Source organism: Microcaecilia unicolor, chromosome 2 (assembly GCF_901765095.1).
Source record: "Microcaecilia unicolor chromosome 2, aMicUni1.1, whole genome shotgun sequence".
Taxonomy (NCBI): domain Eukaryota; kingdom Metazoa; phylum Chordata; class Amphibia; order Gymnophiona; family Siphonopidae; genus Microcaecilia; species Microcaecilia unicolor.
In genome coordinates, this window is record NC_044032.1 from 350470843 (window position 1) to 350486460 (window position 15618).

The window sequence follows — 15618 nt, forward strand, 5'->3', positions numbered from 1 at the left end:
TCATTGTTTCTGATTTAAGATACATATGGACCTTCAGCTCTGAAGATCACCGTTCATGCGATGAAGAGGATGTATGACATTTCGAAATGGGAGTGATGGATTACCAGGCAAAGAAGAAGCAATGACCTAAGTAATGGATTTCTCTACTTAATGTACCTTGCACAGCTTTCTTTTCTGTTTCTTTCTTCCTCTTTTTTTTTTTTTTAATTGGGAGATGCGGAGTCACTGCAGTTACATTACTTCATGGAACTTGAACTGAATTCAGTCCTTCCTCCTCTGGGATTTTGCTGCCACTTTTTCTGTTGGACCCGTTCATCTTTACTATACGGGTCAAAAGTGGAAGATTGTAGTCCAGCGATATGAGACTTTTCTGTATAGAATGTAGCCTGCACGAAATCATCTTTCATCATAATAACCTGTATAATCAAAAAATCTGCCTGAAGGGTAGCAGACTCAGAGAGATCTGAAGCATTTTCCCCTACTTTCTCTCTGTAAATTGTGAAAACTCAGCAACTGAGAAGAAAATGTGCTTGAACTCCTGTGCCATAAATTAATTAAGCTTAAAGATGTCTACAGTTCTGAAATATATTTACTCCACTTAAAAATCAATATTTTTATATGCAAATTATCACTTCCAAGCTAACGGTTAGTGTGATTTTATAAGTGACTGACCTCCTACTGTGACCAAATGGACAACTTTTTCAATAAACTAAGTAGGGGATGACAGCGGAAAACCAGCACCCGCCTTCCACAGCCACCTCTGCAGGTTCTAATCTTCATCAGACCCACAATTTTAGCATGCCGGTGGTCAAATTAGAGAAGGACTCAATGCCTGAAGTGCGAGACCCCGAATTAGAAGAGACCCCAAAGGGAAGGAGACGAAAAAGAACCCCACAGAGGGGAAAACCCCCATACAGCTACATAGCGCTCATAGCTATGGCCATTGCTCATTCGCCAGACAGAAAGCTCACTCTGGGGGACATCTACAAATTCATTATGGAACGGTTCCCCTTTTACAGGGACAACTCGAAGAAATGGCAGAACTCTATCAGGCACAACCTAACCCTGAACGATTGTTTCATCAAGATCCCCAGGGAGCCGGGCCGTCCCGGGAAAGGCAACTACTGGGCCTTAGATCCCAATGCGGAAGATATGTTTGACAGCGGCAGCTTTCTGAGAAGGAGAAAGCGCTTTAAACGAAGCGATATCACCACCTACCCGTCCTATTTACATGACACAAGCGTGTTCTCATCGATGCAAGTTGGCAGGCCAGTTTACCCTAGTTCAATGTATCCTAATATGACCATGACAGTGAGTCCCAGCTATAGCCAACAGATTACTCCGCACTCTTCCATGTACTACCCGTCCTCTTCACCTGGGTTTAGCTCTGGACAGTCCAGGATGTTCAGCATTAATACTCTGATAGGCTACCCCGGTGGCCTGAGCAGCCCTGGCTCTGAGCTCATCCAACAGTCCAACAGAGCACTGAGTCCAGACCTGAGTTCTTCAACCAGCTCTTGCACGTTGAGCGGAAGCGGCTACCAGGGGCAAGCTTGCGCGGGTGCAATTTACCCCAGGTCTTCCAATCCAGTGCCCTATCATTACCCTGTTCCAAACGGGCATCTGCAGATGAATCAGGGGTCCTGCTCTCAGAGCAACAGCCACCTCTTGGGGGCGTCCAGTCGGTTAGCCGTGCCCACGCCTCCGGCTCTAAGCAGCGATACGATGGACTTCTATGGGAGGATGTCTCCTAGCCAATATGCCTCAATTAGCAGCTATAATGGCAACGGGCAGCTTGGCGGCTCCAATGCATACTTCAGGCACGCAACGTACTCCAGCAACGTGGAAAGATTTGTGTCTGCAATTTGAGAAAAGTTTGCAGTGAAAAGAAAAGATGCCTTATTATCAGGAATGTGACAAAGGGCAACTCTTATTAACTATTCAGTGGGGGAAAGATTGGAAGTATACCTGGCAGTTATATATTTTTTTGTTCTTGTATGCTGGTTAAAAAAAATCAGTGTGAACACGCGTGAAGCGCTGGGAATTTTCATTCGATCGGATAGTGCTATTCCCGATGCGTATACATTTTTTAAAAATATGGCGCTGTAAGTGGAATTAGGCGCGTATGCACCTGCACAATAACAGCAATTTCTGGCATGTGATGTGGAAAATGTTGTCTAAAACTCGCCACTTTGAGTCTATTTTTGGGTCATCTTTATAAGCATAAAGGAACCATGATTGCAATAATATGTTAGTTTTGCATTCTAGTTTTACAGAAGTTGGGCAATGACTTTCTTCATTCCTTTCCTCCGTGGGATTAATAAGGCAATGTTAAAATGATTCTGTATGCACTAATGTGTCACAGTGGGGGGAGAATTGTACAGCGAGACATAAGCACAGTTTTGCAAACAGGCTTTGCTTTGCTTAAATCTAGTTTGGTTTTGTAGCAGACACAACACCCGATTGGCACCATATTTTTATATCGTTTTTTAAAAAAACTTTCTTGGTTTACAAGTTATACCTGCAATAAAAGACTAGCTGTTAAAGCAGTCAGTGTTTTAGCTTGACTGAGTAAATTACACCTTTGAGGTTTAAAAAGATGGTTCACCTTTATAAAAATAGGAGGCTGGGCGAGAGGTAACATTGAATCCCGAGAGATGCTGCAAATGTTTTCTTATTACCTTGGAATTCTGCAAGAAATTAATTCATCTATTTTAAACAAATTCTATGCAATATTAAGCTCTACCCAGCATGATTCAGAAGATTATGGGGAAGGTGAAGTAAACGTATTTTATCTGTATTAACAGTTTTTGCATTCTAATTGCTAAAAGCTGAAATATGACAATCTGGCTGAAAAATAAAACATAATCAAGCTTAAAAATATTTGGGTCAATATTCAGCCATTGGCAGTGAGCATTTTTGTAACTGTGGTCTGCCGCTGGCTAATTTAGACCAAGATACTCAATGCCAGGTCATGTCTGGGCACCAGCGTGGAAAATCTGGCTCAGCAGCGATGCCAGGAGTTTATGCAGGGTATATGGCTGATGTTTATGCCGTACCGGCAAACTGTGTAAAGTTAGCACTGCTGTTTAAGTGGGCCTACATTCTGGTTTAACTATGTGGGCACCGGTACGGAATATTATTCCCTGCATAACTTCAGGGACCACCCCAACCTTCCCCAGACCGTTCCAGCACAGCCCAAACTGTGCCATGGTAATCAGTGCTGCTATTCAGTGGCACTGCCTGGTTAAGGGGGTGTTTTACTAAACTGTGACAGTGGTTTTAGCTTGTGGTAGAAATCAGCAGTAAATGCCAAGAGGCAATTTCCAGAAAGATACCAGCAGCAGAATAAAGGGAAATTATACAATAATTAAAACAATTCTTACAGTATTTACAAATACCTCGTTTATTTATTTCATTTCTATCCCACATTATCCCAATAGATCAGGTTCAATGTGGCTAACAAATTATTGTAATTAATAGTACAAAAGGTGATGCAGGGTAGTATATGTTAAGTAGTAATAACAAAGTGAGGGGGTCCTTTTACTAAGCCACGGTAAAAAGTGGCCTGCGGTAGTGTGGACGTGTTCTTTTAGACACGCGCTAGGCCATTTTTTAAAAACATGGCTGAGAAAAAGGGCGTTTTCAAAAATGTGCTGGGAAATGGGCGTGCATTGAAATTAAAACTAGGAGTGGCCTATTTATGGCCTGAGCCCTTACCGCCACCCATTGACTTAGCGGTAAGGGCTCACGCGCTACCCGTGCGGTAACCATGCAGCACGTGCCATCTGCTGAATCCTGTCGGAAATGGCCCCTGCAGTAGAAAATAGCAACTTATTTTCTACCCTGGGATTTGGCATGCGCCAAACTCAGAATTACCACCAGGTGCATGTGGTAGCCCGGCAGTACTGACGGTTTGGTGTGCGCTACCCGCGTGTTAGCCATCCCACACCTTTGTAAAAGGGTCCCCTAAATGAGGATTATTTATTTATTTATTTATTTATTTATCGCATTTGTATCCCACATTTTCCCACTTTTTGCAGGCGCAGTGTGGCTTTCAGTATGCCGTAGTAGCGATCGCCATTTCCGGTATGAGGAATACAAAGTAGTATTGCATTAAGTACATAGATGGTTGAGTAAATCACAAATTAAATTAGATAATCAGTTCATTTCGGCGTGAGAAATAAGATGGAAGTGTAATGAATGCCGGACACAAAAAGGTATCTCAAAAAAGATATAGTAGAATTGGAAAAGGTACAGCGAAGGGCGACGAAAATGATAGTGGGGATGGGACGACTTTCCTATGAAGAGAGGCTGAGAAGGCTAGGGCTTTTCAGCTTGGAGAAGAGACGGCTGAGGGGAGATATGATAGAAGTGTATAAAATAATGAGTGGAATGGATCGGGTGGATGTGAAGCGACTGTTCACGCTATCCAAAAATACTAGGACTAGAGGGCATGAGTTGAAGCTACAGTGTGGTAAATTTAAAACGAATCGGAGAAAATTTTTCTTCACCCAACGTGTAATTAGACTCTGGAATTCATTGCCGGAGAACGTGGTACGGGCGGTTAGCTTGACGGAGTTTAAAAAGGGGTTAGATAGATTCCTAAAGGACAAGTCCATAGACCGCTATTAAATGGACTTGGAAAAATTCCGCATTTTTAGGTATAACTTGTCTGGAATGTTTTTACGTTTGGGGAGCGTGCCAGGTGCCCTTGACCTGGATTGGCCACTGTCGGTGACAGGATGCTGGGCTAGATGGAACTTTGGTCTTTCCCAGTATGGCACTACTTATGTACTTATGTAATTTATAGTCATCCATGTATAATAACAATTAGAATGAAACTGAGAAATTGGAATAATTGTACAATTAGGGGTTTATATTAATTACGATCATCCGTGAGAAACTGCATAAACAGAAAGGCTTTAAGGTATTTCCGGAGTATCAAATAATTAGGGGGTCATTTTACTAAGGTGCCCTGAAAAATGGCCTGTGGTAGTGTAGATGCGTGTTTTGGGCGCACGCAGAATTCTTTTTTAGTACACCTACAAAAAATGCCTTTATTTGCCAAAAACGGATGTGCAGCAGAATGAAAATTGCCGCGCATCCATTTTGGGTCTGAGACCTTACCGCCAGCCATTGACCTAGCGGTAAGGTCTCACGCGGTCATGGTCTAAGCGCGTCAAATTCCACTCGACGCTCGTAGCTGCCGCGCATCAGAAAATAAAGAATATTTTTCAGACGCACGTAGCGGAGGCGCACACGCCAAAATTGAAATTACCGGAAGGGCCACATCATATGGTAACCAGGCAGTAACTGCAATTTGGCATGCGTTGGGTGCACGTAGGCACCTATGCAGCTTAGTAAACGGGTCCCTAGGTTCCCATCTGATGAATTTGGGGAAGGATTTCCACCATTTGGTACAGAGGTAAGGGAATCCTGACATGTAGATTTATTATTAGGATTAATTTACTGCCTTTTTGAAGGAATGTTGACTTGCAGATCACATTTTTGCAACTGGGATAGTGGACAGATAGATAATCTCTTGAACCAGGGAGAGCGTTGCGAAGGGGGAGATCAATTAAAGGTTGCATATAATCAGGGGTCAAGCCATACAGTTTTGAAAACAAATATACATAGTTTGAATGTTCTTCTGGCTTTGATTGGGAGCCAGTGTAACTTTATAAGCAAAGGAACTGCACTTTCAAATCTCGTAGCGTTGTAGATTAATCTGGCTGTTGTATTTTGAGCTGTCTTCAGTTTTTTCAAGGAAGGTTTCTTACAGCCAGCATAAATGGCACTGCAATAATCGAAGTGTGATAATACTAATGATTGTTCTAAGGTTCTAAACATATCATTAGGGAAGAGATGTCTGATTCTTTTTAGCGTCCACATTGCTTTAAAGGTTTTTGTGATGACTGCATGGACTAGGATGTCAAATACCACGTAGGAATCAATTATTATGCCAAGTATCTTTAGTTGGGACTCCAGTGGATAGTTACATTATCAGTTGTGAAGTTTTGACAGTTTATGACACGGCCAGAGTTAGATAATAACAGAAATTTAGTTTTCTCTCTATTCAATTTTAGTTTAAAATTACATTATTACATTAAAATTATATTATTTAATTCCCATCATGGGTAGTCACATATTTCAAAAAAAAAAAAGTATTGTCAGCAAAAAGACATGTAACAAAATTGTAGCCTGATAGGACGGAAATCATTCCAAATTTTAAATGCCTGAAATAAAAATGAGCTCTCTAGAACCTTTTATACTGGAAACCTTTCACTAAGGGAAAGCAGAAACACTGCATTACTTAAAAACAAAAAAAAGATTTCTTGGACACTGAAAGTTTCAACTTTTGTTAAACATTTTTGGATCATATTAAAGAGGATGCCGGTAAAAATTTGAAGAATCAACTAGAGAGGATGAATTAATATTCACACAGGCAGGGACAGCTAAATGACTCTAAAAACTAAGTCCCAAGCACAAAATATTATCCTGACATAGAATGACAGATTAAGCAAGGCGCTGTTAATTTAAAGTGGTGACTTCTTAATGTTTACAATTATGATTTCCGGGATCATCAGAGTCAAATGCATCAGTGCTGCTTGTTGAACTTGTCATTAGGCAGCAATGCACAGAGGTTCCCTGTACAAGCAATCCTGCTGCCAGATAAAAGTGATATTATGTGATTGCATTCAGTCACCCTTGATATTATAGATGTTATATTGAAGAAACTATATTTGTAATAATTCTGAAATTATTATTCCGTCGCTCTGAAATTCTTATTTTATTAATGTGACTGTCATTGTAACATTTTGTAAGCCACATTGAGCCTGCAAATAGGTGGGGAAATGTGGGATACAAGTGCAGCAAATAAATAAAAAGATTTTGCATAGAACAATAATGTGGATGAATGAAGAATTGCACATTGCTGCCTAATGACGAGTTCAACAAGCAGCACTGAGGAATTAGACTCTGATGATCCCAGTAATCATAATTGTAAACATTAAGAAGTCACCACTTTAAATTAACAGCGCCTTGTCTGCTCTGTCATTCTATGTCCGGATAACATTTTGTGCTTGGGACTTATTGTTATACATGCCAATTATACCCCTGTTTTGTAAAGGCAATAACCAGGGTGTGTGCCTGAATAAAAGGCTGACAGCAATTCATTCCCAGGAACAAACCAATTCTCTTGAACAATGTTACAACTGCTCTGAGGCAGGAAAATCTTTCTTCCTCTGAGTGGGTACATGCATATCTTATATAGAATGGGGCAATTGTATAATTCAGGGCCAAGAAGTAGGCACCACAAAGGGATACGCTTAAGGCTAGATTCTACATATGGCACCCCCCAAAAAAATCAATGCCAAAAAGTGCTATTCTATGTTTAAACGTTGTTTATTGAATGGTATCATATTAAACAAAGCAACAAAGAACATATTGTTTTCATAAACCATACTAAAACATCCCTTCCTGATCCCCTGCCCCCCCCCCACCCCCCTCGTCTACACCTCCCCCCGAATTGCACAAAAGAGAATCTCAAAGGGCCTAGATTCTTATGACCCTCCAAGACACACTCTACCAAGTAAAATAAAAAGCACTATTCTATAAGCCACGCTTAAACTTAGGCATGGTTTATAGAATAGCGCTTATGCCTGGGAATCAGGGGTGTATCTACGTGGGGCCACAGGCCCTCGTAGATTTGACCCTGGTCCCCCCTGCCGACAACCCTCTCGACCCCCTCCCGCCGCCAACCCGCCACCATCGGGTACCTTTACTGGCGGGGGACCCCAACCCCCACCAGCCGAGGTCCTCTTCTCTGGTGTGGCCGCGTTGTTGATCTACAAGGCTTTGTTCTGTTTCTGTGAGTCTGACATCCTGCACGTACAACATGCAGGATGGTCAGACTCACAGAAACAGAATGAAGCCTTGCAGATCAGCCAGCAAAGCAGCCGCGACGGAGGACTTCAGCTGGTGGGGGTTGGGGTCCCCCGCCAGTAAAGGTACCCGACAGTGATGGCTGGGGAGGGTTGGTGGTGGTAGGAAGGGGGGTCGAAAGGGTTGGCGCCGGGAGGGGGGGGGGGTCAAGGTTGGTGGTGGCGGTGGCGCTGGGGGGGGGGGTGTGCTAAAATGTGCCCCCTCACCTCGGGCTCTGGCCCCCCTCCCGCCAAAGTCTGACTATGCCCCTGCTGGGAATTGTGCCTAGTTTTGGCACGGCCATTTGCACCAACTGAAACGTGGTACAAATGTGCACACCTAAATTAAGCGTGTATCCCGTGTATTCTATAATAACATGCATACATGCTAGGAACACCCCGTTATCCCATGACTCTGCCATTTCCACACACCCCATTTTTTATTCACATGTACAGTTAGGCACAGAGCCCATGCCTAAATTTAGATGCATAAGTTCCAATTAAATCTAATTAATGCCAATAATTGTTAAAATTCTTATATATATTTAATCACAGCCAAGATGTGTGAATATTACTACTACTTATCATTTCTATAGCACAACTAGACGTACGCAGCGCTGTACTCTTGAACATGAAGAGACAGTCCCTGCTCGACAGAGCTTACAATCTAATTAGGACAGACAAACAGGACAAACAAGAGATAAGGGAATATTAAGGTGAGGATGATAAAATAAGGGTTCTGAACAAGTGAATAAGGGTTAGGAGTTAAAAGCAGCATCAAAAAGGTGGGCTTTTAGCTTAGATTTGAAGACGGCCAGAGATGGAGCTTCACGTACCGGTGCAGGAAGTCTATTCCAGGCATATGGTGCAGCAAGATAAAAGAAACGGAGTCTGGAGTTAGCGGTGGTGGAGAAGGGTTCAACTGTGAAGGAGCCTCAGTACCAAGTCGTTTCCACACCCCAGTGATTCGCTTAGTTCATCTTCTCAAAACAAATCCCAGTTGCATCAAATTATTCAAAATATTTTAAAAAAAACTGTTTATTCCTTCATAAAACCGTTAACTTCTCGTAATCTTCTGTATCTCCACAAAATTTCACTGATTGCCAGGACCTCAAGATTAAGAGAAGTTAACGGTTTTATGAAGGAATAAAAAGTTTTAAAAAATTTGTATAATTTGATACAACTGTGGAATTTGCTTGGCGCCAGTGAATCACTGGGCTGAGGACCTGGTGTGAAATGAGTCGTACCGAGGCTCCTTCACAGTTGAATACTCACACATTATCTTTAAGTTATGATTGAATATTTATTTTATTATATTTTATTGATTGGGATTTATTTAACTGCCTTCACAAAGAGATTCACCGAAAGCGGTGTACAGTAGGTACAGTTTAACATCAAATTTACGTTAACAGCATAACAATAATAAAATAACCAAGAATTAACATAAGTACAATGAAAGAGGAAAACTTGAAAACAGCAAATTGAAACTTAATAAGACTACGATGAAACAGGATCAGAAATATCCACATTTAACAGCACTGAAATTCAAATAACAGAGATATAATATGATGTCAGCATATGAAAACTTTTGAGTGCTGGGTTGTTGCATTAACACTGTCATAGATACCCCCACGGATATATAAAAAAACAATTTGTGTGTGTGTGTGGGGGGGACTATCTAGTCTTGAATAATTGTTAAAATGGCAATTGGCACTGATTAGCTTATTATTCAATTATATTCCATGTATAAATTTGTGCACTCAATTTTTGGTGACTTTTATAGACTTGGCCAAATTCTATATATTTTAGTTTTTTAGTTCACATCTTTTTCAGTAGTAGATCAAAGTGAGTTATGTTCAGGTACTGTGGATATTTCTCTGTCCCAGGAGGGCTCACAATCTAAGTCTGTACCTGAGGCAATGGAGGGTTAAGTGACTTGCCCAAGATCACAAGGAGCAGCAGTGAGATTTGAACCGGCCACCTCAGGATTGCAAGACCGGTGCTCTAACCACTAGGCCACTCCTCCACTTACAAAAGCCACACGGAAAACATTCCACCTAAGTGTATTCTATAAGGGACACCTAGATTTAGGCACAGTATATAGAATATACATACTTGATATCCCAGTGCCAAAAGCTACACGTCTCTATTTACACCAACAAAACCATGGCGAAAATTCAAGCATGTAGATTTAGGTGCAGAGGCCCATATTTTATAACGAGCATAAAATTTGAAATGTCCACAAAATGCCTAGTTCCCCACTCATAACCAGGCCCTTTTAGCCTGTGCACATTAAAATTGAAGTGCAGTGTGTTACAGAATCCACTTAGGGAGTTGTCCGCGTAAATTCTAATTATTGCCAATTAGTGCTCATTATTGTTTGTTAAGTGCTGTTAACAACACTGACTGTCTTATTAAACCAATTAAGTTACGCATGTTGTAACTTGCTACAGAATACAATTGGATTTCAGCGCAGATCTGTAGGCGCTATATAGAATCTGGGGGTTAAGGGGTTACTGTCAATTCTTTCATGGCACATAGGCACACACCTAAGTCATTATAGAATACTAACGCAAACCAGCTTCGGCACATCAAAAGTTAGGCATGGTCCCTTACACTAGGTCAATGACTGGTATAATTGGGCACACCTAGGTGTGCCAGTCATGTACAACTGATAGCGTTCTATAAGTTGTGCACATTATTTGTTGACAGGCTCATGGCCTGCCCATGCTCCATTCATGTGTATGGCCCTTTTAAGGGCAGACTGACCAGTCGGGCAACCGGGCAGTGCCCAAAGGCCCAGAGGATCTGCCCTGATGCCTGGTGCGTTGCTGGTGATCTAATGGCCTCAGCAGGGGAGAACATGTTCTTTGCTGCCTGGCCCACTAGGTTGCCACTATTCCCCCCTGCCTGGCACCATCATATTTTCAAAATGGCGGCTGAAACTCCCTGCAGAAGTCTTGCAAAACTGTCGAGATCTGTGAGACTACCATGGGAAGACTCGGTCACCATTTTGAAAACACGGTACTGCCAGCAGGTGGGGGAATAGCAACAGCACAGTGGGCAGGAAAGAGCATGCCCCCCCACAGAGGTCACCAGACTATCAAGATCCCTCAGGTAAAACCGGGGCAGCAGGGGGGTATTGGGCAGGAGCCGGGTGGGGTCCCAGACCACCCTCAGTGCACAGGGGCCCATACCACCCTCTGTCCACCCCAGGCCCCTTGCAGTTATGCATGGGTACAACGAGCAGGAAAAAACCTCTACAGGAAAGTAGGCGCAACCAGGAACAAGTAGATGCTTATCAAAAGCTTAACCACCACAGGAGATGTTGCTTGTAAACACTTTATTCAAAGCACCAGTAGGAGGACCCGACACTGGCCGTGCTTAAGCAGGGGAACCGCCTGCCTCAGGGGTCACAACAAACAAGCAACATCTCCAGTGGTGATTCAGCTTTTGATTAGCCTCTACTTGTTCTTGGTTGTCCCTTGCAGTTATGCGCCATAGCTAGTACTTCAAGGTGCCCATTTATACAATTGTCCTGAATGTGTGTACTTCACAACTCCACCCAAACTCCACCCCTGAGAATGTCTAGGTGAAGTTCACATAAAATTGCATGTGCTCTTGTCAGCGTGCAAACCCATATGCGCATATACATCATTTCTCACCTGAAGGGCCAGATTCTATATAAGGCACCTAAAAAATCCATGCAATAAACATTTCCGCCTAAGCATATTCTATAAGCGGTGCCTAGATTTAGGCATAGTATATAGAATATGGTTAGTTGATATCCCAGCACCTAAAACTACGTGCCTCCATTTACACCAATGAAAACATGGTATAAATCCCTGCATGTAGATTTAATCGCACTGGGTCATATTCTATAACTACACGTTTAAATTTGGGAATGCCCACAAAAATGACCATTTCCCCACCCACAGCCACGCCCCTTTTGAACTGTGTGCATCAGAATTTAGGCGCAGTCCATTACAGAATATGCTTAGCGAGTTGTGCGCATAAATTCTAATTATTACCAATTAGTTATCATTGCTTAAGTGCTGTTAACGCTGATTCGCTTGTTAAGCCAATTAAAGTTATGCACACATTTTTATAGAATATGCCTGGATTTCAGCATGGATCTCTAGGCGTGCTATATAGAATCTAGGGGGTAATGTGGAAAATCCTTTACCAGTATTAAATTCCCTGCTTTGAGCCTATTTTTGGCTCTCTATATAAGCATAAAGGAACCATGATTACAATAATCATCTTTTCTACTTAGAAATATATGAAAGGAGAGTTACAAACTAAATATTCATGTACAAAAGGTCAATAAACAAAACTATGTAAAGTGATATTCTTTATTGGACTAATACATTTCTTCACTAGCTTTCTGGAGCAAATCAAAGTATGTTGTTCTGACCTGATGAAGACAGTATGGATCCTGAAACCTAGTGAAAACACGTTTTCAGTTACTCCTTTTTCTTATAGTTTTACGCATTAAGCTTTATTCCCACATATTTAAGTAGACAAATACAATAGCCACACTTATAAATTGAAAAAAACAAAAACAAATAATGAGTGTTTACTGCTAGCACTTCTATCTACACATTTGTGGAAATGCCGTTGGTTTGTTCTGGGAAGGACTAATCCAGTTTCTTGTGAGGTACTGGGTTTATGTGCTCAAAACCAGCACGGTATATGTAAAATCTAGTTACTTCTTGAATCTGGCAGGTAGTGTGCCTACAAAAAAAATCTATGGCAAACAAAGGGCACCCATTAAACTTTTCAGTTATGCTATGCTATACAGTTCTTCTATTCCGTAATACCAAAAATAGTTCAATGGGAATTACAATAACAAGACAACCAGTTAAATAATCTGAGAATTCACAAAAGATACAAAAATACAGTAATTGTAATATTAAATTACGTTATGAAAGGTATTTGTTGAAAAAATGAACGGTATGTTTACTAAGGAGCGTTAGTGTTTCTACCGTCCCTGCACATTTAAGGCACATTAAACGCTAACACACCTATACATTTCTATGGGTGTGTTAGCATTTAATGTGCATAAACCATTTACGTGCGTTAAAAATGCTAGCGCGCCCATAGCGTACCTTAGTAAACATAGGCGTAAGTTTTCATTTCCTTTCAAAAAATGAAATAATTCAGTAGAATGTGAATCTGTATTGGTAACGAGTTCCATACCAACACTATCTGATAATGCATCGAAGAGTCAAACACTTGACTCACCGCTGTTTAACTTGCTTTACTGAAGGAAAACTGAGTAGCATTTGAAAGAATCAATCAGGTATAATGGGGCATTTCCACCCATGATTTTATAGGCTACAGTACAAAGTTTAAACCGTACTCTTGCCTAGAAATTTTGGATACTAATTTGAAGAGGTAGCATAGAGGGTCTTTTACTAAGCCACTGTAGTGTTTTTAGCTCGCAGTAGAAATCAGCTGGCAGTAAATGCCGAGTTCTATTGTTGGGGCCCTTTTACTAAGCTGCGGCAAAAAGGGCCCTGAGCTAGCAGCAGGGGCCAGTTTTGCTGCACTCTGTGGCCCTTTTTACTGCAGTAGGTAAAAAGGCTGAAAAACAAACATGGCCATGCGGTAAGATTACTCTTACCGCGTGGCCATGTGAGGGGAAGCACTGACCACCACCCACTGAGGTGGCGGTAAGCGCTCCCGCACTAACCAGGTAGCATGTGGCACTGCCTGATTACCACTGGGTTAGCGCAATGCTAAAAAATCATGGCCAATTTTCCCTAGCGTGGGAAATGGCACGCACTAGGGCTGGCACTACCAAATTGGGCTTACCATTGCTTATTAAAAGGACCCCTTTATGCAGTTCACCTTATGTTGAAAGTTGTATTTAACCACATAAGTTTTAGCCAGCCACAGACAACTGGATATTCAATGTCAATACCCAGATACGGCTCAGCATTGAATATTCAGGCATAAAGCCAGCGGTGGACAAAAAAAAAAATCACTGAGCACTGCTGACTGAATAGCAACACTTATCTGTATATGAAAGGGCCAGTTTCAGGGCTGGGGTGATGGCAGGCTGAAAATGTATCTATATAAGGACATATTCAGCTGCTATATGAATAACTTAGGCCTGACAAACAGCAGACGTAGCCAAAACAGATAGCGCCAGCAAAGCGATTGCTCAATTCATATATTCAGCAACACTACCTGCATGGATAACAGCAATTAATATGTGCATTAATTTAAGTGCTAGCACTGGTGCATAAATTAACGCACCCCAGGTTGGCCTACCTCCATCTGACCCCCAGCCAGCCAGCCAGATGGCCAGATTTTCAGAGGGTGGCAGAAGCAGCAGGCACCTCCAGTGTGAGTGGAGACAGTGCAAGCTTGACAGGGGAAGACACATACAATGTGGCTGATGTTGCAAGGGACACCTCCTCAGCAGCTGCTGGAGGTGGGAATGAGGGCTGAAGTGCACCACAGAGGGGATGAGGGGAAGGGGACGTAGGCATATTGCCTTTCTGTGGTGGGCTGTGCTGGGAGTGTAGGAGCAATGCAAGCGCTAGCTCAGTCATCCATGTGACTATATGGACCTACATAACAAACATGGTCCTACATGCATGGTACTATCCAGCATTAAGAACCTGATTATAATGTGCAAATTCAGACATTTCTTCAAGATTAAGACGTTGTGAAGACAACAAGTCTAATAGAAGAATAACAACTCTTGTTTACTGTACAGAAGCTGTTGATAAAGAACAGTGTTATCAGCATTGACGCAGGTGGTTATCAGAATTGATGTCAATGCAGGACACTTGGAGCTACTTGTTCTTCATATGTCAGGAATATTGGATGTTAAGCAATTATCAGAACTAATTGGCATTGAGATTTATGTGCACAATTCACTAAGTGTATACTATAACATGGTGCACCTACATTCTAAGTCGCATAGTTGAAAATGGGGCATGACCAGGGCATGGGCATTTCTAAAATCTATGCGCATTATTTTAGAATACACTCCATCAGCGCCTAATTTAGTTGTTGGGATTTACACCAAAATGTGGCCTAAATGGACGCATTCTATATACCACATGGAAATTTTTCTATTCTATAACTATTCTATAACATAGTAAATGACGGCAGATAAAGACCCATCCAGTCTGCCGAACAAGATAAACTCATTTTACATGGTATGTGATACTTTATATGTATACCCGAGTTTGATTTGTCCTTGCCTTTCTCAGGGCACAGACCGTAGAAGTCTACCCAGTACTGTTCTTGTACTAAGTTCTGAAGTTAACATCGAAGCCCCTTAAAATTTACACTCCATCCCATCCCTATCTATTCAGTCACGATCAGGGCGTAGACCGTAGAAGTCTACCCAGTACTGTTCTTGTACTAAGTTCTGAAGTTAACATCGAAGCCCCTTAAAATTTACACTCCATCCCATCCCTATCTATTCAGTCACGATCAGGGCGTAGACCGTAGAAGTCTGCCCAGCTCCCGTTTTGTTTCCCAATTACCGGCGTCGCCACCCAAACTCCGTTAAGATTCCACAGAACCATTCCTTCTAAACAGGATTCCTTTGTGTTTATCCCACGCATGTTTGAATTCCATTACCGTTTTCATCTCCACCTCCCCCCGCGGGAAGGCATTCCACATATCCACCACCCATGCCGTGAAAAAATACTTCCTGACATTA

At 41.9% G+C, this 15618-nt stretch overlaps 1 protein-coding gene across 1 annotated transcript; it reads left to right on the top strand.

Moving 5' to 3' along the window:
* The first annotated feature begins 720 nt into the window (after positions 1-720).
* FOXE1 (forkhead box E1) lies at positions 721-1869 on the top strand. Its single transcript, XM_030192460.1, has one exon. It carries the CDS (start codon positions 721-723, stop codon positions 1867-1869), a length of 1149 nt encoding a protein of 382 aa, XP_030048320.1.
* The last annotated feature ends 13749 nt before the right edge of the window (positions 1870-15618 follow it).